Genomic DNA, 26,703 nt, shown 5'->3' with positions numbered 1-26,703 from the left:
TTATGGTCCTAGCCTTCTGCAGGTGTCAGAGGCTAAAACGGGTCAACGGGGCTGTGTTTTGTACAGAGGCTCGAGGGGAGAACCCGTTCCTTACCTATTCCGGCTCCTCGGGGTCACCTGCATTCCCTGACGTCACTCCAGCCTCCTGCTTCCGTGCTCCTGGCTCCCCTCTGACTCTGACCCTCGTGGTGCCGCTGGGCCCACCCGAGTCCCTCACGGTCCCAAGATCCCTCACTGAATCACCCCTGCGGAGTCTCCGTCACCATGTAAAGTGACACAACCGCAGGGACACTGACGCCCCCAGGGGCCGTGATTCCTCCCGTCACACGCAGCAGCTCTCCTTCACTCCAGGCCAGGAAGAAAGCGGGGTCCCCAGCATGTCTCCCCGTAGCCCCACAGCCCCCACGAGAAGAGGAGGAGGAGTCCACATGCCCAGAGACCTCAGGAGAGGCAAGTGGCAAGTCCGAGGGGGCAGGTGGGGATCCCCCAGCGCCTTGGCCAGGACACCGTCCAGTCTCCAATGCTCAACCTTTCAGATTGCATCAAGTCGCAGCAAGGATTGTGACTGAGCAAACCACTATCCAGGACCCAGCACCACCCTCCAGACCCCGGTTTTCTACACATCGCGCACACCAGACCCAACGGCCCCACGCGGCCATCAGATAAAACACCTCCGTTTGGCCTACGGCCGGCAGCAGAGACCAGGATGGACCAGGTGCTCCCTGCCAGGCAGTGGGGTGGGAAGGCTCCCCATCAGCCCGTCAGAGGCGGTGGTGAGGCAGGAGGTCCCCATACTTCACCAGCAGCATCAGGGAAGCCTTCCTGCAGGAGGGGCCACTAGGGGAGTCTCAAAAGCAATGAAGTCGGCCCAGAATCCTTTACAAGGAAATGCTAATGGGCACATCCTCCAGCTCCTTCATTCCAGAAGTAAGTTAACGAGCTGAGATGGGCAGTGGATTCAGGGTCATGCGGCTGGTAAGGGGAGAGACCAGTCAGGAAGGACAGGACACACCACGCTGTGACACTAACAGTCCCCAATCAGGCGCTAGACCTGACAGAAGTTCCTTTCTCAGTTGGGCTCTGTCTCTGGCGTGGCAGCCACGGGAGATGCACTGTGGTCACCGGGGGTGCCGGCTGGCATCACCGCCCGGCTGCGTCACTACAAGGCAGACAGTGAACTGGCTCCCCAAACTCCCTCCTGACGGGCCCTGCCCCACGGCCGCCCCGCCTCACTGGCCGAAGCAAAGCACATAGCGTGCTTCATGTTGAGGCTGGTGGCACATGTCCTGCCATGGCCTAGATGCCCTGAACACAGGAGAGAACCCCAGGAACCAGTCCCCTGCCCGCCACTGGGTCCCCTGCACACATTCACATGGACACACCTGGAAGCAGGTGCTCCTGCCTCCAGGAAAAGAGTGCATTTCAGGTTCCCCTCAGGGGTAAGCGGGACTGCTGGATACAAAGGCGTGGGGACAGCCTCCCTGGGACACGAGTGTCCCACGATCCCCCAGAGGAAATCAGCAGGTCACCCCCCAGCTCACTTACTATTGCAGACTGACGCCAAACTGCTGGGTGGGCAGAGGGGGCCGCGGCGGCGGCATCTTGGCAGGAGAGGGCGACCTGCCCTCGTGCAGGTTCCGGAGCTTCTCATCATACCTGAGGACACAGCGGAAACACGGCTCTCACCTTGCTGGGGCCAGACGCCCTGTGAACGTCTACAGGGCCCGTGCCCTGTCCTTCTGGGCCCAGGGGCCATACCGCCATCGCACGCGTGTGTGTGAGCACGTGCACACACACACACACACACACACACACACACACATGCACACACACACTGTCGGCCACTACCGTGGGTGTTCGCACCAAAGGCACAGAGGATGATCCAACTTCAGCACATGCCCACTCTCTCTGCCCAACCCCGGGCCAACATTTCACCCACGTGTCTCCACAAAGGCTTCCCTCTGCTGGAAGCGCCCTTCGCCGGCCTCTGGGCCCAGCCACCGGTCCCTGGGAAACTCACTTCTTCCCCTGATATACCCTCGCCCCTAGTCCCCTCCCTAGCTGTTGTCACCGACTCCTGGCCCTACCACCCGGGGGCAGGGTCACTCCGACACCGCCCTGTGTGCCCAGCGTCTGGTGTGCGCCTTGGCGCCCAGAGCAGCTCAACATCTCCCCCACCCCTGAAAGCCGCCCCACCTCCTGCAGCTCGGCGAAGGCCCTGCTCCCTCCCAGGAGCCCCAGACAGGGAGATGCGAAAGGCCGGGGTTCCAAGACCTGCCCCTGCGTGCTGTGGTGCCACCAACCACCCACCCTCCTCTGCTCCCGACCCCATGGGAGAGATCCCCGCTGCCATGGAAGCTCAAGTAGCAGACACACGAACAGGCTTTCAGCAAAAGCCGCGGCTGGGCTGGCGTCCAGAGCACCTGCGACGGGCCCGAGAACATTGCATTCTGCACGCTGCGTTATGCACACGCCTGAGAAACGCCCCCGTTTCTCCGCTCAAGGCAAACGTGGTAAACACCAAGACGAACAGCAGCGGCTTGTATTTTTAAATCAGTTCTCCCGGGGGGTGGGGGAAGGGCCCGGCATCCGCACGCACAGCCCGCACAGGCACAGCCCGCCACAGGCTGGGCTCCCTGAGTCAGCAGTTAGCATCCCTGCTGACGCCGCACATTTCGGTGCCAGATCCGCTGGGCGCGTTTGGAGGCGCAGCCTTCCATGCTACGGGGGGCGGGGGGTGGGGACCAAGGCCCGTGGGATCCCCGGGGTGTTTCCACACCTCTGGGGACGGGTCCAACTCACCGCAGAACCTCCGGGGGGACGATCAGCTGGTCGTACTTTAGGTGTTGACGGAGCTCGCTCAAGCCGTTGAGATAGATGACTTTTTTCCCAAACTTATGACTGAAAAATCAGAAGCAGGAGAAGAAGGACGATGAGCCCAGGAGGCCGGGCCAGGGGCGGGGAGAGCAAGGCGCGCGCGTCTGGCGCCGAGAGACGGTAAGTGCTGACTCCAGCGGAAACTGGGACACAACAGAAGCCGCGCATCTGCAGATCTGCCGCTTTCCTAAGAACTCGGAGGCACCGACACTGCAGTGTCTCATCTGCATGAAAATAAAGATCTGCCTCCAGCTTGACTCTGCCACGAGTCTGCACACACGGGAGTCTGCACACACGGGCGAGGGCAGGGAGGGGCTGGGGGAGCCTGCGGTTTGGGGCGCCTTCCCACTTGGGCACCCCCTCTCTGCGAGGGTCCCGGAGCGGGGCAGGGAGCACACAAGGCACTGTCTGCCCTCTCCAGAACGGTGTCACCCAGGAGGCCAGCCGGGGGTGAGCACCACCGTGGGGACAAGCCCCAGCCGGGTCTGCTTCCCCGCCTCTGAGGGCCTCATCCTCCCCCTCGGGAACGGGTTCTCCCTCTGAGCGGGACTGTCTGGGAAGACGTCTGCCGTCTACACCAGTACATACCACCTGGGACCACCGTTACCAACGAGCCCACTCCCGGAGCTGCGGAGCGAGGACAGGAACAGGATCCGGCGGGCAAGGGGCCCCACACCCTGCCCCACACCTGCCCCTGGTAAAGGACCGCTGGCCGCCTAGCTCCTGGTCACGGCTCCGCTGGACGGTCGCCGGCACCCAGGGAGAGGTGGGACACATACATACGCTGTGATGCTGTCGCCACCATCACGGCAATGAGCCGGTCCGTCGTCTACAAAGTGCTCCTCGTGTCCCCTGGCTTTGTGTGTGTGGCTAGAACGCTCAACACGAGATGTGTCCTCTGGACAGACTGTCGAGGGCACGACACCAAGTCGTCAACCACAACCCCACGCCAGTGCCCGGCAGCCGTGGAGAACCTCTTCCCTTGCGGCTCAAGCCCAGCCGTTCCACCACAAGCCCACGGGAGGCCACGGGAGGCCCAGCCTCGTGCACCGGCCCCCCCTAGTGGGCGAGCAGGAATTGGGCCACGTGCCCCAACCCACAGCCACCTGCCCTTGCGGGCAGAAGGGGTCCAGGCCACTCCGCATGCGTGGCTGGGCTGTGGGGGGGGGGGGGGGACAGAGAGGTCAGCTTCTGAGCTGCAGGGAAGCCTCTGGGGCCAGCCCCTGCCCACACAGGAACACCCTCCAACATTCGCCATGTTTCTGCTGCCTGACCCCCTCCAGTGGCCAGGCATTTGCTAGTCACCAGGCTCTGGAGGTCTGGAGGACAGATACAAGCAGAACCCTGTTTCTTGCCACTGATACCCCGGAAAGGCCTCGGGGCAGTGCACTCTGGGGGACGGCAGTGGAGGCGCATGGGCAAGCTCCGGGCTCCGACCCCCGAGGGTCGGAATCAGGAGGGGTCCATGGACATCCTGCTGGTTCTTGGGCGCTGGAGGGCCTCTGTGCTGATCCACTTCACTTCCAAATGAGGACTCCAGGGCTCAGAGAGGTCACGCGGCTGCCCGAAGCCACAGAGCCAACAGGTGGCAGAACCCAGTCCTGACCCCAGTGCCTCCAGCCCTGATTCCCAAGGTTCTCCTGGCCCCACTGTACGGCCACACCTGAGGCAGGGTAAGTGGCAGAACCACATGGGCTTGAGCCGGAAACCCGCTGAGCCGGGACTTAGCCTCTCTGAGTAGCAACCTCCTCTCCTTTGGAAGAGAGAGAAGACAGCTGACTTCACGGGATCATTTCAGCTGCTATGCACGTAAGGTACATGAGAAGTTGTGATAAATGAATCACGAAAAGATATGAAAAAATTTTTTAGGGGCACCTGGGTGGCTCAGTGGGTTAAAGCCTCTGCCTTTGGCTCAGGTTATGATCCCAGGGGCCTGGGATCGAGCCCCGCATCGGGCTCTCTGCTCAGTGCGGAGCCTGCTTTCTCTTCTCTCTCTGCCTGCCTCTCTGCCTACTTGTGATCCGTGTTGTGAGCCTGCGTTCCTATCCATGACTGTCAGCCCGTGACCCACCACAGCCACGGGGGCGGGGCAGCGTAGCACAGACACATGGGTGCCCCGGAGAGGAGACCTCCATGAGGCCACCTAGGGAGAGCCGCCCCGGCCCACCACCGCCCTGAACCCACAGGATGCAGCCTCCCGCCCCCGTGAGGTTCTCGCCAAAATCGCCGCGTACCTGATGAGCGGTTTGAAGATGGTCCACAGGACCTTGATGAAGTTGGTGGGGTGCACGACGTACAGCGCCTTCAAGTTCTTCTTGTACCTAAGGAGGGAAGCGTGAGGGTACTGCAGAGCAACACGCCCAACACCCTGAGCTGAGGAACCGCGAAGCCTAACTGGGAGCCTCAGAACCTGGGCTCTGTCCACGCAGCCGGTTCAAGCACACTGAGCCCCACATCGAAGGGGAGAATCAGGACCGCCTGTTTGCCTCTGCTGCCCAGCATGCATGGCACACCTTACAGTTTGCAGGAGCGGGGTCCCTACTTCTGGGCACTCGTCCACACTGGGAGGCGGGGAGCTCGCTGAGCTGCTCATGACGTGAGGTACGGGGTACCCACTCAAAAACAGGGAGATACTGGCTCCCCTCATTCCAGAATAATTCACTCCAAGGCCATGAGGCTGGGCCCAGAAGGTCGGCACCAGCCGGGTGGAGGCAGCAGGGGAGGGCAGGGTGGTCGTGGCCCCCGCCTGGTGCTGTGTGAATGGAGGGGCGTGGGGTCCACCAGGGGGACTCCGGCCAGCTCTCACCCCCACACAAGAGCCGATGGATGGTCAGAATTTCAGGCATCTGGGGAGCCAGTTGTGAAAAACAAATTAAATAGCATAAACACATAATAAATCACATTAAGCACCGAGGCAATGTTCAAAACTCATCACCTCCTCATTATTTTACTACGTTGACTTCTTCCCGTGCCCGTGATGCTATTTGTCTGCTGCATCTGAGTAAGTCTAATAAGTCCACACTGAGTGCCCCTAACTCTGTGTCCAGTGGGGACACACTGGGACCCTGAAGCTGGCCACGGTGGCTGGAGATCAGCCCATGTGCCCCAGGAGCTGGTCATCACACGTGTACCAGGCTGCCGGTGGGGAGGGGGAGGGGCAGAGGACGAGGGAGGTGACCGGAGGCCGGCTGCGTGAGCAGGGCTTCCTCCCGGGGACACACTGGGACGGGAGGGGGGCGCACAGCGGCGGGGTCGCCCAAGAAGGTGACACGACCAGCAAGTGAGATAAGTCAGATGCTGGGCGACGGACGGGCAAGCAAGTCAGTAAGGGAGGCACAGGCAGGTCCTCACTGCCAGAGGGGAGGGGACAGATGCGGAGAGAGAGAGCCAGAGGAGCCCTGCTGGGCAGGAACGGCCATAGGCACCACGGTAAGCGCACGGTCCCCGGCAGAAACGGAGACATGCAAACAACACCCCAACTGTCCATGCACAGGGCCTGGGAGCCAGTGTCCCCGAAAGCAACCAGCACAGTCCTTCCAGACCCGGGCCCCTGGACTCTCTGCACTGAGCAGAACCAGGGCCCCTAGAGAAACGGCGGACCGCAGGGTGGGCTGAGGGCCAGGTGACATGTGCCTGGAGCCCCACTGGTGCTCAATTCCGGAAAGGCAGGGCTCGCTTGGCGCGATGGGACACCTCTGAGGGTCACAGGAAGGGCACCCACGGGGCTGCATTTGAATCTGATTAAACACAATCAAGGACTAGAACCCACTGAAAGAAACAGGAACTCGCAGGGTACCTGGGTGGCTCAGTGGGTTAAAGCCTCTGCCTTTAGCTCAGGTCGTGATCTCAGGGTCCTGGGATCCTAGAAGTCGGGCTCTCTGCCCAGCGGGGGGCCTGCTTCCCCTCCTTCTCTCTCAGCCTCTCTGCCTACTTGTGATCTCTGTCTTGTCAAATAAATTAAAAAAAAAAGAAAGAAACAGGAACCCGCAAGTCCATACAAATGTAAGCAAGCCGGAGGTGTACGCTCTGCCTTAGGGTAAACTGCCAGTACTTCCAAGCACCGTTCGGCCCCCCAAGATCCCTCAGAGTTCTCAGCAGACCGAGAACGAGCGATGGAGGCTAAGACCAGGACGCGACGCTTCAATAAGGAGCAAGGTGTCTACAGAGTCTCAAAGTATCTCCCAAGGAAATACTAACAAATTACAAAGAGAAAGGCTCTCGGTGCAGGGAGGGGCTGCAGCGACTTGCGGGTGGTCCAGGGTCCCAGAGCACTGCTGCCGCCGAGTCACTCCTGACGTGGAGGTGGCTTCCTGGAAGGGGGTCCAGCACGTGTGTGGACTGGTTCCTTAAAAGGAACGGCCCGGCAGAACACTCCGGAGAACGAGGAGTCAACAGCCAAGAGGAAAAGAACGCAGGACACCCACCAGGGTGCAGCGAGAGCAGGCAGAAAACCCTTGTGGTATAAATCTCACTGAACTGCATCTGGAGCTCCACTTGCATACCTCTGGTGACGGGGAACTCACCATCCCAGCAGACACTCCCCTGCTGGTTTTGATGCCTAGAGTAGCTGTCCTTTTCTCTACCATCCTACCTACATCCAGGACCACCTCCTGGTCCACCTTTGTGAGAAGTAGGAGACACGTGTGCTTCCTTCCATTTGATAATTGATCTCTATCGGCTCAACAGAGGGGTACGTATCATGTCCTCCTGTCGGCCTGAGCTTCTGGAAAAGGCCACTTTGAACGTGTCATTCACTTCTCCTCAAGCACTTCCCATGGCTCCCCCTTGCCTCCTAAACCAAGTCCGGCGTCTTCAGCACACGCCCTGCCCTTGGTCACCTCCCTCTGCTCCCTCCGTTCCCCAGCTGAATCCCCCAGGCCGGCCCTCCCACCACGAAGCCTCAGCCCCCCTCACTCTTCCTCAGGTCGGCCACCTAGCAACACCTGCCCATCCCTCCAGGGGCCGCTCAGAGGCCACCTCCTCCAGCTGGCCTCTCTGACTGCCCCAGCCTGAACACCAGCACTCACTCCCGGCCCCACCTGGCTCCTCCACCACTGGAGAACCTACCCCATGCAGACCTTTTCCCACAGGCAGGGGACAAAGAGATGAGTTGGGGGGTGCAGCCGGGCACAGAGGGACGCAGGGAAGGGGCTGTTGATTGTCCAGGGACAATCCAGGAGAGCTTCATGAGGGAGGGGCTACTGCTGAGGCCCGGCTGCCTCCAGCTCCCCTGCAGGGCCTGGTACACAGTGTCAGGTAAATGACGCAAGAATCCTTTCCCTAAGACACAGCACAGAAAGGCAAGAAACTCCACCGAAGAGTCACAGATGACGACAGCAGGACTCAAAGGACAGGTGGCCGGCTCTGGGAGGTCAGGCGCTGCTGGCCAGCATCCCACCCACTCGAAGCTCTGCTAGATCTCCATCAGAGGTATGACGGGCCTTTGAGAAGGAACACCCAGAGGATTCCAGGAGACCCGCACGAAGGCCCAAGAGTGCAGCCCATTAGCCAAGCACGCTCTGAAATCGACTGTTACGCAAGACGTCGCTCAAGAAAAAAATCCTCTGGTTCCATGCTGTTCCCAAGTGGTGCAGAGCATCGTCTGGGACAGGGAGACAGGGTCTTCGGTGGGTCCCAGCCCTGCCACACACCAGGTGAGGGGCACAGGGAGAGACACCTGCCCTCTGGGACCGGTGTGTCCTCACCTGCCCCGCACGCCGCCCACCTCTCCAAAAGAGACACCAGAAGGCCCTGTGCACACTGTAAGGTGCGGAGAAAGCACAAAGGCCATCTGGAAGACGGCCACGCGGTTGTGTTTCTTTGCCACATTTCTTAGACGGGGGTCAGCAATCTAGAGTACACGGGCCACATCCGGCAGGCCCCCGACTTTGGCACAGGCTGCAAGCTGAGAACGGCTTTCCAGAGTTCATTGTTGGGGAAAAATGAGAAGAGTAACAGTTCACGGTATGTGAAAATGACACGAAATTCACAATCCGGTGTCCATCAATCAAGCTTTCCTAGAACCGGGTTCCACGTCTGCGTCTGCGTGTGTGTGTGTGTGTGTGTGTGTATTATCTGGGGCTGTTCTCCTGCTGCACAGCAGAGCCAAGCGGTTTCAACGGAAATCTGAGGGCCCGATGGGGCACCTGGGTGGCTCAGTCATTAAGCCTCTGCCTTTGGCTCAGGTCATGATCCTAGGGTCCTGGGATCGACCCCCATATTGGGCTCCCTGCTCTGCAGGAAGGCTGCTTCTCTCTCTCCCACTCCCCCTGCTTGTGTTCCCTCTTTCGCGGTCTCTCTCTGTCAAATAAATACACAAAATCTTCAAAAAATTTTGGGAAAAAAAAAGGAAATCTAAGGGCCGGTGAAGCCAAAATGTTGACTGTCTGGCCGGCCCTGCCCTAGATGAGGAAGCAGGTTAGAGGCCCTGCCGAGGGGAGGTAACCCCACCCACCCCCAGCTCCTTCAGCCTAGCTCCCCACCTCCTGTGGCACAGCCCGGACCCCTCCTAGTCCCCTGCCCCCCTCCCACGGTGGGACCCTGAGCCCCGCCCCCTGCCCCCCAGGGCTCAGGCACACACCTCCTGTCAAACTCCTTGTAGGCACTCTGCAGCCAGCCCAGCGACGGCTTGTTCCGGCTGTTCAGCCCATAATGGAAGTAGACGACGGTGTAATCGCTCTCCACGTACTGGTCCAGAGTGTACTTCAAGTACCTGGGCATTAAGTGCAAGACCCGGTTTCGAAAATCACCTCTCACTGTCACTGAAACCAAGGACGCTTTCCCCAGAACAGAAGCCATGGGCATCCATTGGGTGCCAGCACCCAGCACCCCAGGTCACGGGGGTACCCATCCAGGGCCCCTGGGAACCCACCTGCAAGGGGCCCCACCCCCTTTTGTTAGAGGCGGCTCAGAGAGGTGGAGCCCTGAGGGTCATGGTCGCACAGCTAGCAAGGGGACATGACAGGCCCAAAAATGGCCCAGAAGAGACATCCACGGCAAACGTCTGAGCCCATGAACGTGACCTGACTCGGAAAAGGGTCTTTGCAGCTGTGACTGAGGTAAGGCTCTTTCGAGGAAGAGTTTCTCCTAGATGATCTGGGCGGGCACTCAACATGCCCACATGTCCCAACAGGACAGATAAAAGGGGAAATCCCAGAAGGCAGTTTTGTCTGAGAAGAGAGAGGCAGAGCAGAGAGTGACGGAGCCCCCCGCCCAGGAGGGGAAGGTCTGCTGCCAGCCGGCACCGCGAGGGGCAAGGTTCCTCTCCTGGAGGGGGCTCGCTCTGGAGGAGCACGGCCCCGCCAACACTGGTTTCGGCCTTCCGGCTGAGAGAATAAATTTGTTTCACTTACTCCATATGCAGGGATGAGTTTAGCAGCCCCGGAGGGTAAGAGAGGCCGAGCCGGGATTTGAACCCAGAATGGAACCCTGCCATTCGGATGCGTCTCTAAGGAGCAGGCAATTCCTGCCTTCCAGATTAGCTCCGACCGTTTTCTCTCATCACCCTAGAGGAGAATCCTGACTCTGCTTGTTCTGTCTCATGGCCACATGCCACAGTAAGAGTCCCCAAAACTCTGCGATCGCTTCCAGCCCCAGGCCTCGTCCAGCCACCTGCAGGAGGACCTCTCCGATGTCCCTCATCTCCGATGCATAAGCGCGAGGCAAAGCTGGCCTGACGTGTCCGAGGTTTGGGCTTATCTGTTGGGGAGGCAGCCCCAGTGCTCACTCTCCAGGACACTTGCTCAAACACTGCTTGGACTAAGCCCCTGGGGCAGCCTTCACTAAGGCCGTCCTTCCGTCCCCCTCACAGGCAGAAGCCAGGCTGAGGTCTCTAAGTCCACAGAGCACCCACACCGCCCGGAACCCCTCATTTCTGCAGATGGTCACCCTTGCGTTTCTCAACTCTCAGGAGAGGAGACCAGGGGAACCTCTGTGTCAGCTCACTTGTCCACGCGGGACACGTGGGCACTTCCGTGTAAGCAGGCACCCTTCCCCGGCCCGGAGCGCTCCCCTGTCCTTCCTGCGAACGCGCCGAGCTCTCTCCCTGTCGCGGTACATCTGCTGTGCGGCGTGCTTGGCGCAGGAAGTCATTAACTAAATTACTGGTTGAGCTTCAAAGACACAGACTTATTTCTTCACCCACTGCAAAAATAGGAGCGCACATCTGGTCACAAGAAAGCTACTGCTTGGACAGGGAGAAGGAGGGTGGTGTGCGTGGTGGCAATGTTTTCCATGGAGTCATGGAAGAGAGCCTGGGCGCTTTTCCTAGCAAGACCAAGAAGCCCACAGGCACCTTGGAGTAAATCAGAAAAAGGCGCTCCTTCCTCTGCATGGATACCCTCCAGCGCTGGGTGAGAGGAACGGCAACTGGATGGCAGCCCGTCGTGGTGCCTCCCTTGTGCAGTGAACAACCTACACAACTGTCCACAGAGGCTGTGCTGGCCACTTCCTTCTGGTAGTGAAGGTCTCTGAGGCGGCACAAGAGAAAACACCATGTACCCATTGCTATCAGAGGTAGGTTTTTTTGTTTTTGTTTTTTGTTCTTTTGAATTGAGATGAAATTTGTAACATAGCATTAACCATTTTAAAACGCACAATTCAGTGACAGAGTACATGCACGATGTTGTGTGACCACTGCCATCCAGCTCCCGAAGGTTGTCGTGGCCCCAAAGCAAGCCCACAGCCGTGAATGAGTTTATTACCCCGCCTCCTGCAACCTCCTGCTTTCTGTCTGTCCGGGGTCCTTCTGTCTTTACAAGGAAACAAATCCAAACACCTCCTGGGCCAGCAGTGGGCCTTCAGCGACAGCTGACCTGCAGGTCATGGGCTTGTGAAGCCACAGAAGGAATAATCTACAAGGGATCGTGTTAACCTTGGAGGACCCCAGACGGGAGCTCTCCCTGACCCGGGACCCCCTCTCTGTGTGCCCCCATGTGCGAGCATGCTGGAGGGGGCCAGTGCGCCACAATGCCGGTGCTCCTTGTGGACTCCGTGGCAATCTCACCCCACAGCAGCAGCAGCGCTGGCTCAAGACTCCTGAGCCCCTGGGGCCAGCAGGGTTCCTGCGGTCACACTGTATCTCCCACTGCCGTCAGAAGACCCTCTCGCAGACCAGATTAGAGGTTCGGGTCAAGAGGATTCTCACAAAACCACTACCCACAGACTCTCAATTGCTTCTGGGACCCGCTCACACTTTCCCTAGAGCTGGGGGCTCCAGGGCACGGCCCCTCAGCACTACGCCCTGGGTGGAGAAGTGGGCGGGCTGGAGTGGTCAGAACCGGGAATGGGAGCCACACTGGGGCTGCAGTTGGGACGTGCCGACTCTCCCAGCACCTCTCACGAGGCTCGTGGGCTCCCGCCAGGAAGTAGGCATGGGAAGCAGCACAGCCAGCACATGGAGTGTGCAGACGCCAGCGGCAACAGACAAGACGGAGGGGGTGACAGCAGCCAAGGCTGCACGCAGCTAAGTGGACGGCCTTCCTCTGAGCAGGGGAGAAGCAGACCCAGAGGGCGGGGGTCTGTGTGGGAGGGAGGTGTGAAAGGGCCCCTAGGGCTGGGCTCAGAGCTTCAGACTGTGGACCTAAAGCCACCCTGGGCTGAGAAGAGCCTTAAGCCCCGCAGGTGGCTTTGGTGACCTGGAAAAGGATACAACATCCACCTGGGGACCTGTGAGTTGACCTACACTGATGAGCCTTTAACCCTGAGCATCCACTCATGCTGACGGTGAGGGAGAGGAGTGCATGTGCATGCGTGTGCATGTGTGTGTGTGTGCGCACGGGTGTGTGTGTGTATGCATGGGGGTATGTGTGTGCGTGCGGGTGTGTGTGCATGCATGTGTGTGCACGAATGTGTATGTGTGCGTGGGTGTGTGCAGGGGTGTGTGTGTGTGCGCACAGGGGTGAGGTGTGTGTGTGCGTGGGGATGGGGGTGGAGTGTGTGTGCACGGAGGTAGGGGGTGGGGTGTGTGTGTGTGCACAGGGATGGGGGGTGGTGTGTGTGTGTGTGTGCACGGGGGTGGGGGGTGGTGTGTGTGTGTGTGCACAGGGGTGGGGGTGGTGTATGTGCATGCGCGTGCACACAAGGGGACACATACACACACAGAAGTGCATGCGTATGCACAGGCACCCATGGGACTTACTCCAGCAGACGCCTATGGTTGAGCTCGTGGGAGGGGGGCATCCGACAGCAGCTGAAGGTGATGACTCGTCTTCCAAAGCGGTCCTCCCCTGCAGGAGCAGACACAGGCATGAGCCCCACCAGCACCCAGGGCCGCCTTCTCATGGGACAGCCCCCGTCATTGACGGGAAACAGAAGCCTCCCGAGCAGCCCCACCTGACCTAAGGGGCCCAGGCGGCTGGCAGCCAGCAAAGACAGCACCTGGATGAGCGAGTGCTACGCAACGCCCTGTGTGCCTCCGTCAGACTCAGGTTCGCCCCCAGCCCACACGCAGATGCACTCGCTCCCCTTTACGAACGGCGATGGGGCCTGGCGGGCTGAGTCACCGGTGCACAGCGGCTCCGCGGACGGAGGGCACCTGGGCTCGAACCTAGATGCACTTGGCCTCACCCCTGGGGTCCGGCCACCCTGCCCACTGCCTCCTCCTCATAGAATTCAAGCGTCCCTGACACCCCCAGGACTCCAGGCCCTGGAGAAGGCTGGGGGGGCCTGGGGGACAGTCTTCCCTGGACTGTGAACAGGAGTCCTGGTGCTTGGTGCTGCCACTGGCGTGGCCCAGGGGACCCTGTGACTCTGCTGACACCGTGGTCCTCACCACACATGGGACAGTGCAAGGGGGGTTGCTCCCCAAGGGCCTATGCCCGTCTGATCATCTGTGTCCCCAGCACGCAGGCCCACTGCCCATGCCTGGCCTCAAATTATGTCCAATCACCCGTCACTGATCAGCTGAGAGACAGATTCTAGAACCTGAAGAAAGCAGGTACCCTTCTAGAAATAACACCACTTTAAATTCGCTTTCATCCTAACGAAGTATTTACAGCTATTTTCAGGGATTTGCTTAAAACGAGAAACAATAAGAGCAGCGCTTCCCAGCCTGTCCGGCTCTGACTGGAGCTAGTGGGGACTGCACACACACTCGCTCGCACACATGTCCACACGTGCACACCCACGTGCACGCTCGTGGCTTGCCCTAACTGCACACCCGGGACGGCTGCTTATTATGGGGGACACGTCTGGATCTTCCCAGGAGCCCGGAAGCTACTCTGATGCTCAGAATTCGAGAGCTGTTCCGATTTCCAGACACGGCACCTTCTCATTTCCGGGGCTCCTCACGGATTCTGCTCACGCTTCCCACGTGTCTAGAGAGCCCCTGCGTGGAAGGGCTGCACCGGAAGCCTCACCGAATGGGGGCTTCGGGCACAAATCCCTCAGCAGGCGTGCCCGGGAGGGGAGTGTGTCCCACACACTGCTCCGAGCGTCTCAGAGGCCGGGGTCCCGTGGCCAAGCGGTGTCTGCTCGCCTGGGGAGCACAAGGACTGTGCCTTGCCTGTGCATTGCCTCTCAAGCTGGGGATCTTCCGTGGGGCGACCGAAGCCGTGGAATTAATTGCCCCTGGGGCTGAAAGAGAAAGTGAGCATCCGTGATGGAAGGACAAGAACCCCGAGTGGCGTCATCGTTGCCAATCAGGCCAAGTGCAAACTCTTGGGGTGACAAAATAACATGGCAAATGAAGACAAGTTCAACAAGCATTCACGGAAGGCCCACTGTGCACTCAGCGTGGGCAGAGAGACCAGACACGGGCCTCGCCCGGCCCCAGAGGGGGTCTCTGCCCGCCCCCCACAAGCCGCTGAGAAGCCTGCGGGCTCTGGCAGCCACAGGCTACGTCTCCAGCACCTTCCACCTGGTTGGGCTTGGGCCACACCTCCTGGGCGAAGGGCTCCATTCTCCACAGAGGGTCCTCGCTTCAGACAGCAGCTGCTGGTCGGGGGTCCCCCGGGCACCCCTCTTTGGACCAGCTGGCTACAAACCCAGAGGCTCCCACGACGGCCTCCTGTCGGTAATTCACCAGCTCACTTCCATTCTACCATAAAGGACGCCAGTCAAGACCAGCCAGAAGCGGAGACGCAGGGGGCGGGGTGGGAGGGTCCTGGGTGTGGAGACCCACGCCGCCGCCTCCCCCTGCAGTCAGGCAGATCGACATGTCACCACCACCACCACCCGGGCATGCGGCTCCGGAGTCCTCACTGGTTTCACCACAGGGGTGCAGCGGACAGAGCTGTGACTCAGTCCATATGCGCTTCCGTCGGTGATCAATGCGGATCAAACACCTGGCAGCGGACTGAAGGCAGTCTCCAGCCCCTGGAGGTCACAAAGCTCGGAACCTCTCATCCTGGTTGGTCCTTCTGGCTCAGCAGCCCCGTCCTGAGCTGTCTTGGCAGCACTCACGACCCGGGGTCCGCTGTGAGCCTCCTCTCTGGCAGAAACAGCTGCTCCTGCCACTTGGGAAATTGCAAGGACTCAGAGGCTACTTCCCAAGAATCAGAGACAAAGACCAGACACGCCATTTACCCCGCCGTGTCACATGACCCTGCGCCCCTGCCACGCCGGCTGTGCCAGAGCGGGGCGGGACAGGGTTGTTGGGGGGCCACCACACCCAGCAGGCCAGAGACGCAGAGGCCAAGCTCCAGAAAGGGATGATGAAGCAGGAACTGGGGCTGCAGGCAAGGCCTTGCTGAGGGCAGAGCGGACGTCAGCTCGCGGGCCACCCTGATGGGCCGAGAACAGCACGGGTCTGACAGGCGCGCCACCGCGGGCTGCGGGCTGTCTTGGGAAATGATGGTGGAAGGCGGGGTCAAGGCCACGGGGACGAGGAGAGTGAGGGTCTGACTTGATCCCGCTGACACTGCAGAGCCGGTGAGGAGGGAACTAAGAGACGCCACCTGACGGGTCGCTCTGAAGGCCCACCGGCTGCTGGTGGAGGGGACCTGGAGTGGGGCGTCCCAAGCAGAGACCGCATGTGGGAGGGAGTAAGGTGGTGGGGGCCAGTGACCTCCACAACTGGAGAGGAGCCCCCAGTGCTGGCCTGGGCTGCCGGGCCATTGCTGGGGGCCACAGGAGGCGGAGCCAGTCCGTGCATACACGGGGTGGGCGGGGCTGAGGGGTGCACGGGTGCAGCCTTGGGCGAGAGATGAGCCCGTCCAGGATGGAGGGTCCCCAGTGCAGAAGGCTGATGGCCTGGAGTGGATGCGGGGCCAGAAGGAGGAGCAGCTGCCCAGGCCAGCGGATCCCAAGGGAGAGAGAGCTTCCACCACCAAAGCTGCCCAGCCAAGACCCACTCGGTGTCCTGGGGGGCCACGGTCAGGCACTGTTGGGGCTGGAAAGAGGCAGCAAGCAGAACGTCCACAGCCTGCCACTGTACAAGACAGTCAGGAGCACAGACTCAGTGCAGGCACGGCAAAGCCTCAGAGAGGAAAAGGGACAGATGTGGGGAGCACATGCCCTGCCACAAGGGCCCAGCAAGGCCACCCCGGGACCCAGTGTTCAGGAATGCCAACCTTCTGGGCAAGGCCAGGACACAGCAGGTCTCCTCAGACACCAGCGCCCTGCCCTCCTCAGCCCACAGGCCCTGCTTCCCTCCCTACTCTGCTCTGCCGATTTGCTGATGGTGGGCTGGGGGCTTGTGGCCTGTCCAAGCCCCCAGACCCAGGGCTGCTGACAGATGCTGTGCTGGCCGGGCGAGGGGACACGCCACCGCGGCTCTGGTCAGCGGGCCCAGAGGGTAGAGGGTGTGCAGAGACAAGGCAGGCCGGGGTCAGAGGGACGAACTCCCCGTGAAGAGTGTGGACTCCGTTCAGCCAGCGATGGGGCGTGAGGGGCACTGACCAGCCGTAAGCCCCGTCCACCACCATCTGCAAACGAGGGAGAGGAGCATCCCCGGACAGCGCCAGCGCGGGCGAGCCACAGGCAGGGACGTGGAGGGGGCCTGGGAGCCCAGTGCCCACGTCTAGCCCAGTCCCTTCTCATCCCGCTCGTATAAAGCGCTGACTTATTCACTCCTTCACGGCATAAACACTTATTGTGCACCTACTGTTTGCATAGTTCATCAATTCGCATGGTGTTGGGCCACCAGTGAAGGGTTTTTACTCCCCTCAAAACCAAAATGGCAACGTCACTTAGTGCAATCTTTCCGCATCCCCCGATTTCTAAATGTCCCCTAAGCTAATATCCCAGCATTACGCAGACGGACAGACTTGTAAAGCTTACGGCGAGGGCGGCGGCGGGCAGACTGGACTTGTGGACAAGGAGACAGGGAGGACAGCCCGGGCCCTGGGATCCTGGTCCCCTCACAGCAGGGCAGTCCCAAGCCAGCCTCTCTGCCACCCTGCAGGGCAGGCCCGGTAATCAGCGTGGCTGGGAAGGGGTGCCCAGAGGGCTGTGTCAGTTGAGCATCCGACTCTTGGTTTTGGCTCAGGGCGTGATCTCAGGGTCACGAGATCGAGTCCCGCATCAGGTTCCATGCTCAACGCAGAGATTGCTTCAGGTTCTGTCTCCCTCTGCCCCTCCCCACTACTCTCTCTCTCAAATAAATAAATCTTAAAAAAAAATAATACCGGCTGGGAAGCACTGAAACAGTAACTTTAGTAAAATCTCGGCATGGCACCGGCACACAGTAAGTGCTCAATACATGTGACCCGTTTCCACGGGCCGGATGGGGGTTGTCTCCAGGTGTGCTATTCCATTTACAGACGAGGAGGCTGAGGCCCGTCGGGGCGGGGTTCCCAGCTGCGCGGTGGCACCCCCAGCCGGGTCGGCACAGCGCCCTCCACCCCCCACCCCAAGCGCCCGCGACGCCAGCGGGGAGGCCCCCGGGGCGGCCCTGAGGGACCCCTGGGACAGCCTGGCCTCCTGCTTATTAAGCAGTCAACACGGCATCTGCATCAATGACATCAGTCAATGTGAGTAAATATCGCTCCGCCGCTCTCCGGTGACACAGGCCAGCGTATCGCAAACGGGCTTCAAAATGATATAATGTGGAAGGAAATGAAAACTATCAATAAAATGCAAATTCTGCGAGGCACCCGTTTAATTCATGACCCCTATTCCTCCCCGCACCGCGCGCTGCACAGCATCGCTCACTGTCTCCGAGACGGAGAAGCCCAGTTTATGAATAAAGAAACGGCTCCCGGAGCCATGGCCCGGAACGCGCTCCCGACGATCCGTCATCGGCTCCGGGAGAAGGACGATTAAAATGCATAATAAAGGCCGCAGCAATCCAGCCCGGAGTGACTTGGGCGTTTGTCGCTTTGGGGTTTTGTCTGACGGCTGCTCCTCTTTTATTGCAAAAATGAAGGGGGCCGGAAGACCCGTTTTGGCTGCGACCCGCAGGGAGGCCTGGCTGGGGTGTAAACTGTGGGGGAGGAAGAGCCAGGACTGGGGCGGCCACCAGTCCCCCTCTGCTCTTCTCCGCCCCCGGCCGCCTAGGCCTCTCCGCTCCTCGGGACCCTTCCTGCCTGCCCCGCTCTCCACCCTTGGGACCTCCCTCGGGCTCACAGCCCCGGCCCCAGACGGAGCTCTGGACGGTGACCACTTCTTGAAACGCCGAAATCAACTTTCTCTGCAAAACACTATCTTAAAGGGTTACAATGCTACAAAGCTTCTCTTTGGCCAAGTGCACGCCCCCTCAATAGGGACAGATCATTCAATATGACTTTGTGTAACGGCTCCAATTTCTAGCTGCGGTTCTGGGTGTCCAGCTCTGGGGGGAGTGACACCCGGAGAGGAAACCAGGGGGTCCCCCTTGGTGGGGAGTGAGGTCTGCTCATGCCCCAAGTGGACCCCTTGGACCCCTTGGTGTCACAGGGTGCCCCACGTCGCTTCCCTGTGGAGCAGGGTGAAGGGTTCCAGGTCATGAGCTGTCCCCGAGGCGGGCCGGCTACCCAGGAGCGTGCACCGGAGCTAGGCACGAGGGGACAGAGCCGGATGCCCGGCGGAGGCTGGGAGGAGGGAGCAGGGGACTGACCCTCCGTGAGGGAACGCCAGGGGCTCTGGCCAGGTGCTCTGATAGAAAAGCCGGTGGTGGCTTCAGGACGTTGATTTCTGCCCGAATGATATCTCTCTGCTTAGCCGCGGGCAGGTCGGAGCGTCTGGATTTCCCCTGCTCTAGTCTTTGCCGTGAAGTCTACCTCAGCCACGCTGAGAGCTGCTCCATCCAGCTTTGCTCCGGCCGCCTCTGCCTGACTCCGGAGGAACTCTGGCTGAGCTGGCCTCTTTTAAGGGTCACCTGAGGCCATCAGGTGTTCTCTAAAGACAGTTCAACGTCTCAAGAGACTCCGGTCTAAAACAAGAGAACTCTCCAGAACCCGAGGATGGCTGTCATCCCGGCAAAGAACCCCGCAGCCTGAGGAGGGGCTCAAGTGTGCCACCCGGCTGACCTCAGAGCATCCCTGGGAGAAGCTGCCTGCAGCCCAAGGCAGCCCACAGACCCTGAGCGGTCCTGAAGGATCCAGGACAAAGCATGGGCCGCCGACAGCCTCTCCAGGGGAGAAGCCCTGTCCCTTCCCCCAGGCCCGCTGGCCGGCAGGCGGAGATGAGGCACACAAGAGGAAGGACCCCAGCTTATTTCCCAGGGCCCCCATCTCTTGATTCAACTCTCCTTCCGCACCCCTGGGAGCCTCAGCCGCTCTGCTGGGCCCCGTCCCAGTCAGGTGTCAGCGGGTCCTCCCGCCTGATGGTGAAAAGCTCCACAGCGTGAACTCAGACACCACTGCTCTTGCTCCGATCGGGGGCACCCCCAGCTGCCACCGGCAGCCCCACACCGCGGCAGGAAGGGTCACCCTAAACCACAAGCCCCACAGTGCCAGCCCTCTGCCTCACGCTCGCCAGAGCCCGGGGACCCGGTGCAGAGTCCCGAGCACGCCGGCGGGGCCCTGAGAACGTGGCCGTATGGAGGACGAGAAGGACCAAAGGACAGACAGTGGGAAAGTGTCTAACTGCGACGCGAGTCAGCCGTGAAGACTGGGACCGGCTGAGGGAACAGCACGGAGACGACACACCCACCAACACCAGTAAGGACAGAGCACCCGGCCGGCCCGACGACACGAACGTCACACACGGTTGCCGTAGCGGGTGCACAGCCAGACGTAAAGGAGGGCATCTCGAAGCAACACAGAGGTCAACACACCCGAAGACGGGACAGCCCTACGTGTACGTGCCCCCCAGAACAGTGTCGAGACACACGGAACAAAAGTGGACAGAATCAAAGGCAGAAACAGACAAATCCCAAGCACGAGCCTTCTGAGCCCCCCCCCCCCCCCCCCAGTCAACAGCTGAGCCGGTGCAGACGCGGAAGTGACCGGAGGAGGCAGAAATCTAGACAGCACCACGCATCAACCGAACCCGGCAGAACCACACGGAACATTCCGCCCAACACCGCAGGATACACATGCCTCTCGAGTGTTCGAGGGACATCCGCCGAGCCCGCTTACGTGCAAGGTCACCGCTTCTCAGACTTCCAGGTCTTGGGACCCATCGATAGTCTTAAAAACTATTGGCATCCTCAAGGAGCTATATTTTGTTTTTTTTTAAGATTTATTTATTTAAGAGAGAAACCGAGCACGTGTGAGCTGGGGGAGGGGCAGAGGGAGAAGGAGAGAGAATCCCCAGCAGACTCCGGGCTCAGTGCACACCTTGAGGTGGGGTTTGATCTCACGACTCTGAGATCATGGCCTGAGCCGAAACCTCAGGTTGGAGGCTCGACTGACAGAGCCACCCAGGCGCTCAGGTCCTCAAAGAGTCTTAAAACGTTTTAAAAGTGGGTTATTTCTATAAAAATTGCCCATACTAGAAACCTAGAAGGGAAAATTTTAAAGTATTTACTCATTTATTTAAAAATAACCCATCGCGGGTGCCTGGGGGGGCTCAGTGGGTTAAAGCCTCTGCTTTCGGCTCAGGTCATGATCTCAGGGTCCTGGGATTGAGCCCCGCCTCAGCTCTCTGCTCCACGGGGAGCCTACTTCTCTCTCTCTCTCTCTCTGCCTACTTGTGATCTCTGTCTGTCAAAGAAATAAATAAAATCTTTAAAAAAAAAATAATAACCCATCGCCGGGGCGCCTGGGGGGCTCGTCGGTTGAGCCTCTGACTCATGGTTCCGACTCAGGTTCTGATCTCAGGGCCCCACGTCAGGCTCCACGCCCAGAGCAGAGTCTACTTGTCCCTCTCCCTCCGTTCCTTCCCTGCTCACGCGCGGGCTGCGACCCACCTGCCACCTGCAGGATGCCATGCCTGGCCACGTCGTAGAAGGGGTGATTCATGCTCAGTGCAGGGTCCTGGGCAACTGCGGGCGCTGCCGATGGCCTCCTCACTATGCTCAGAGCAGCTGCTTCCTCCTCATCTCTCTGCAGCTCTATGGTAGACAACAAGGATAAGAGGGGCTCAGCTGTCTTCTTGAGGAAGGGGGCAATGAGGCGGCTTCCTGAGGTCTCTTTATAGGACAGTCACCATGCCTCAGTGTGCACCCACTATGCACCCATTTCTGTTGTGTTCCCATTATGTGCCCGCCTCTCCTGCGCACCCACTATGTGCCCGCCTCTCCTGCACACCCACTATGCCCGCTCAGCGTGCAGAATCATGGAGGCATAAAATGACATCTCAGGGCTGAATACTACCCTCCACACCGACAGGGGTGGAAACTGAGGCTCAGACAGGGAATGAGGGCCCAAGGTCAGACTGCTCCTGGACAGTGGAGTGTGGACTTGAACTCGATTGCCCAGCTCCAAATTCCAACCAACCCAAGCCCTCATTGAAGATGTGTACACGGGCAGCTCGCAGGAAACCACATTTGGGTTGGAGGACAAAAATGGGCCACTGTGCTATGAAGGAGGAAAAAGGACCATCTTCTGGTTTCATTTCAGGGGGTGGGGGGGTTCCTCCATGCAAAACAAATCAAGGCAGAGATGTTTTCAGCTGGAAAGAGATCGGGACCTTCGACTTGTAGGCTGGAGTAGACTCTGGTCCCCAGATGCGCCGGGGGGAGGAGGGTCTCTCCAAGAGTCCTGTCCGCCTGGAGCCTCACGATGGGACCTTATTCGGAAATAGTGTCTTTAGAGATGAAACTCACTAAGACGTGGTCATACTGGACTAGGGTGGGTTTTAAATCCGACAGCGGGGGTCGTGATGAGAAGAGAAGAGACACAGACGCGGGGAAGGCAGCCACGTGAAGCATCCTGATAAGCGGGGGATGGTGCTAAGCTGAGTTCTGGCTCCTGTTTTTTTTTTTTTAAGATTTTATTTCTTTATTTGATGGAGGGAGATCACAAGGAGGCAGAGAGGCAGGCAGAGAGATGGGGATGCAGGCTCCCTGCGGAGCAGAGAGCCCAATGCGGGGCTCGATCCCAGGACCCTGAGATCATGACCTGAGCCGAAGGCAGAGGCTTAACCCACTGAGCCACCCAGGCGCCCCCAAGCTGAGTTCTGGAAAACAGGGCACCCCAAAGAACCAGGAATAGGTGTTCTATGAAAGACAAGTGCACGCCACGATCATGGCAGCCAAGACGTGGCCCCGGCCAGCCACACATCCATCCAGGGAGGAGCAGACAGAGACAAAATGTGGGCTACCCATGTGCTGGGTATTATCTAGACATAAGAGGAACACAGTGCGAGGGGCACCTGGGTGGCTCCGTGGGGTAAAGCCTCTGCCTTCAGCTCAGGTCATGATCCCAGGGTCCTGGGATCGAGCCCCACATCGTGCTCTCTGCTCAGCAGGGAGCCTGCATCCCCTTCTCTCTCTGCCTGCCTCTCTGCCTACCTGTGATCTCTGTCTGTCAAAAAAATACATAAAATCTTTAAAAAAAAAAAAAAAAAAAGGAACACAGTACTGATAGTGTGACGACCCAGACGGACCTGGAAACCTGGAAATACCAGACCACGGTAAAGAGGAGACCATACGATGTAGAATTCCATTAATGGGAATGCCCAGGGCGGGTAACCCCAGGATGTCAGAACGTAGACTGATGGCTGCTGGGGCCGAGGGAGGGAGTAACTGTTAACGGGGTTTGGGGTTTCCTTTTGGGGTGATGGAAATGTTCTAACGTTGTGGGGACACCGCCCAACATTTTGAAGGTAGTAAATACTTTGATTTAAGCTAATTTTATGGTATGTTAATTGCACTTCAGTTAAAAAAAAGAAAAAGGAAAAACTGCTTTAGCACGTGGGGCCCAGCCATGGAAACGGGAGGAGGCAGAACACTGGACCATCCAAGGAGGGACAAAGACATCCCCTTCAGCCGTCCCTGACCGTGCCGCTGACGTCGGGCCCCCCGACCGTGCCGCTGACGTCGGGCCCCCCGACCGTGCCGCTGACGTCGGGCCCCCCGACCGTGCCGCTGACGTCGGGCTCCCCTGACCGTGCCGCTGACGTCGGGCTCCCCGACCGTGCCGCTGACGTCGGGCTCCCCTGACCGTGCCGCTGACGTCGGGCTCCCGCTCCTGCCAGCGGGGGCCCCAGTGAGAAGTGCTTCCATGCGGCTGCACGGCTGAAGCAGCCAGGGGAGCAAACCAGAGGCACAATGATGGGTTCTCAGGCGTGGATCACGCAGCAGGTGCAAAACCAGCCAAGGCGTCGTGCATCTGGGACGCGCTGACGCAGGTCACAGAAATGAAATCCGTCTATTTCAGGGCAACAGGCCGTCAGCAGATTCTTAGGATCTACCCCGGTTTTTGCAGACCTGGAGGAGGGAAGTGGACTCAAACAGCCCGGGCCCGAGTGAGTAACAGGAAGAGCCTCGCAGGTAAACATGTACACTGACGATCCAAACCAAAACGCCAGGGGGCGATTCCGGGGAGAGGCTCTCCTCCCCGCTTGGCCCCTGTCACCGGGTGCCCTGGGGCACGTTTTCCAGGTACCCTGAGCCTCAGCTTGCTTGTCTGTAAGATGGGGATGCAGAAGCTGGCACCTTAGTGGAGAGCCTGAAGCAGCGACCGACGCTATTACCCCACCTGAGCCCCACATACGTAGATGATCTATTAAAAGACAATGTACACCCAGGATCTCCTTGCAGGAGGAGGCCAGAAGGAGAGCATCCGATACCTATTTCGGCCAACTCCTCCAAGTCCAGCTGGGACATGCTCTGCTGCTGGGCAGGGCGACCCAGGCACACCGTCCCGACGCCACCTCTCGGGGATTCCGGCATGGGCTCCTTCCAACACCCTGAGGGAGAAGCACAGAGAACCCATGGACATGGAACACACAGGACCCGGGAGGGCTCAAGGAATGAAGGAAATGCCTTCATGTGCCCGGCTTGCTTCTTTCTCCTTAACATAAAAAAAAAAAACACCCACTTCGGATCCCCCAAGACCCCAAATCAAGACAACATTTCCACCTCTGTTCACCTGCCCAGCCCACCCTCCACGTGAGGGAGGTCCGGGGAGCCGGAGCCCCAAAGGTGCAGGCCCGTGTATGTGACTGCCTATTGTTTGGGCCCTGGTGCCCCCAGCTGGAGCTCTGTCTCACCACACCACCCCATGTCGCAGGAGGGCAGGGCAGGGGGCCAGGGGGCAGCGCACACCTCGAGTGGGAACGGCACCCTCAGGGCCGAAGTCCTCAAGGCCACCATCACGCCTGCACAAAGACACATACTCACTCCTGCACCCATTTTATGGACAGGGAAACTGAGGCCAGCAAAGATCAACTAGAACTGCTCGTGGCTGCAGAGCTACAAGTCACCAAATGTGGTTATTCTGTGCCTGGGATAATGCGTCAGTGCCCACACAAATCTTTACAGAACTCCCTTAGGCCCCAGACAATGGAGTATTTGCACCCCCGAGGGTGGTACCACGTGGGTGATTCTTCAAAACGTGACGCTGGGCGAAAGAAGCCGGTCACAAAAGACATGATTCCGTTCATACGAAACATCTGGAACTGGCAAGGTCATAGACAGGCAGCGGATCGGTGACTGCCGAGGGCTGGGAGAGGGAAGGGAACACGGATGGACGGGCAGAGCCAAGAAGCCAGGAGGCACTGGTTCCTTCTGAGGTAAAGGAAATGTCCTCAAAGTGACGGGGGTGACAGGTGCACATTCTCCGAGATGACGCTAAACACGGGGACTATGCAGGCTTTGTGCAGGCCCACTGTTTATGTCACCTGAATCGTATCATGATAAAGGTGTTTCTAAAACACTGAAAACGCACAGTGAGAGCAGCACGTGGTCTGGCCCGGCTTTTCCTAGCAAGAGGAAATGCACGATGTGGCAAGAAAGCCGTTCTCCAAGAGATCCAGGGTACGGGCTGGTAATTCCGTGTAGTTACCCACGCTTGGCCTTTGTCCATTTTCGCAAAGGCCTGTGTGGCTCTCAGTACAAGACACAGTGGCCTGAACTAAGACAACGTGTGGCTGACAATGTAAGGAGGGTGTTTCAGGACCACAAAGAGTCTACAACCTTGCTGCCTTCTTCTTCTTCAAACTCTCTGTTGGCAAAGCGCTGCTTTTCGTCTCCGTTTTACAGATGAGAGAACTGAGCCACGGGTCAGGGAGGCTCCTGCTCGCAGGCAGAGCCCGGGAAGGAGAGGCGTGGAGGATGTTGCGACGCTGACCCACGACATCAACCAGGTGTGCGGGAGCAGGGAGTCGGGGAAGGCCCAGGGCAGGGACGGCACGCCCCCTTCGCCCCCTTCCCGGGGGTCGCGGAGAGACGGCTCATCGTGGCCACACCCACTCCCTTTGCGGGGAGAAGTCAGAGCCTGCGCTTATCCATGACCGCCGCCAGTGTTTAAACATCAGAATCTAACTTGAAAAGAGAAATACACAGGGGTGGGCACCCAGGACCCCGCAAATCCAGCCTGGACCCATGCACAGAACATGTACATCTGTGCATGGAGAGACAGGAAACGGGGTGAGGACGCTCCGAGCAGCACTCCTGAAAACACCCCACACGGGAAATGACGCAAGGAGCCAGGGCCAGTGGAAGGGGCTGTCACCATGACAGTCCCACGGGGCGCACTCTACGGCCCTGTGAACAGGCCATCCTCAGTGGGTGTCCTGACAAGGGGGGAGCAACCGGCCAGATGCAGAGGGTGACACAGCGCACAGTTCCATGCTTTACAAGTTCGAAGTAGACGAAGTGACCCTATGGCAACGGAGGTCAGGAAGGTGCCTGCCCCAACAGGGAGGGCGCGGGGGCTGGCCACATGGGGTTCCTGGTGCTGTTGTGTGTCCGGGGGGTCAGATGCATCAGGCACTCGGGAAGGGCTGCCCAGCAGGTGGGAAGGCTGTAGGCAGCTCCGCAGAGGCAGGTCAGGGGAGAGGCGGCCGGGGCTGGTGTGGCTGACACCCAGGCCTCAGCAGGAGGGTGGGGAGGTCACAGAGGCCTTGAACATTCACTTGACAACCATGTCTTGGGCAGGGCACCGGGGCCCCGGACACAGAGGGGAACAGATGGGTGCCTTTGGAAGTGCTCAGGCTGAGAGAGGGACCCGACCAGGAAGAGGTCAGCAGGAGGAAGGGAGCTGACCTCACCAGCAACAGGCAGTAGCTGAGAGAGGGCAAGGCGCCTGCTGAGGTCCCACATGGGCCAGGGAGGCCACCCCCCAAACATCAGGGACATTAGGGGCACAGCAAACAGCATCCCCAGCCCGTGTGGTCTGCACAGTCTGTGCAATGAAACGCCGCCACAGACACACGCTATGGCCAGAGTCCAGGCCTACAACACAGGAAGGGACTCCTTAGCTGGACAGAGTGAACTGTTGTCCTCTTGGCCACCAGCATCCCCACCCGCTCTGCCAGGAACACCCCCCACACTCTCTCTCTCTCCCTCTATCTCTCTTTCTCTCACATACACACTCACACACGCACAGAAGTACACGTGCACACCACAGGCAT

The 26,703-nt window shown here is 59.4% G+C and overlaps 1 protein-coding gene across 10 annotated transcripts in view; it reads right to left on the bottom strand.

Moving 5' to 3' along the window:
• The window catches only part of ARHGAP8 (Rho GTPase activating protein 8), a 66,351-nt gene that overhangs the window by 24,902 nt on the left and 14,746 nt on the right, over positions 1 to 26,703 (bottom strand). For 9 of the 10 annotated variants that reach the window (XR_009357008.1, XM_059187229.1, XM_059187232.1 and 6 more), the window contains 7 exons: positions 23,917 to 24,036; positions 21,092 to 21,235; positions 13,016 to 13,103; positions 9,458 to 9,589; positions 5,112 to 5,198; positions 2,803 to 2,901; positions 1,546 to 1,656 (listed from right to left, as the gene is read on the bottom strand). Coding sequence is in view for 9 of the 10 variants with exons in the window: in XM_059187236.1 (XP_059043219.1) it covers positions 1,546 to 1,656; positions 2,803 to 2,901; positions 5,112 to 5,198; positions 9,458 to 9,589; positions 13,016 to 13,103; positions 21,092 to 21,235; positions 23,917 to 24,036 (781 nt within the window). In the remaining variant the exon portion in view is untranslated. Of the gene's footprint in view, positions 1 to 1,545; positions 1,657 to 2,802; positions 2,902 to 5,111; positions 5,199 to 9,457; positions 9,590 to 13,015; positions 13,104 to 14,035; positions 14,452 to 21,091; positions 21,236 to 23,916; positions 24,037 to 26,703 lie in introns of those variants that run through there. The other variant, XM_059187237.1, reaches the window with a different exon arrangement.

Source organism: Mustela lutreola, chromosome 8, assembly GCF_030435805.1.
Source record: "Mustela lutreola isolate mMusLut2 chromosome 8, mMusLut2.pri, whole genome shotgun sequence".
NCBI lineage: Eukaryota > Metazoa > Chordata > Mammalia > Carnivora > Mustelidae > Mustela > Mustela lutreola.
The sequence above is the reverse complement of the archived record's forward strand: the minus strand, read 5'-3'. Positions and strand labels throughout refer to the sequence as shown.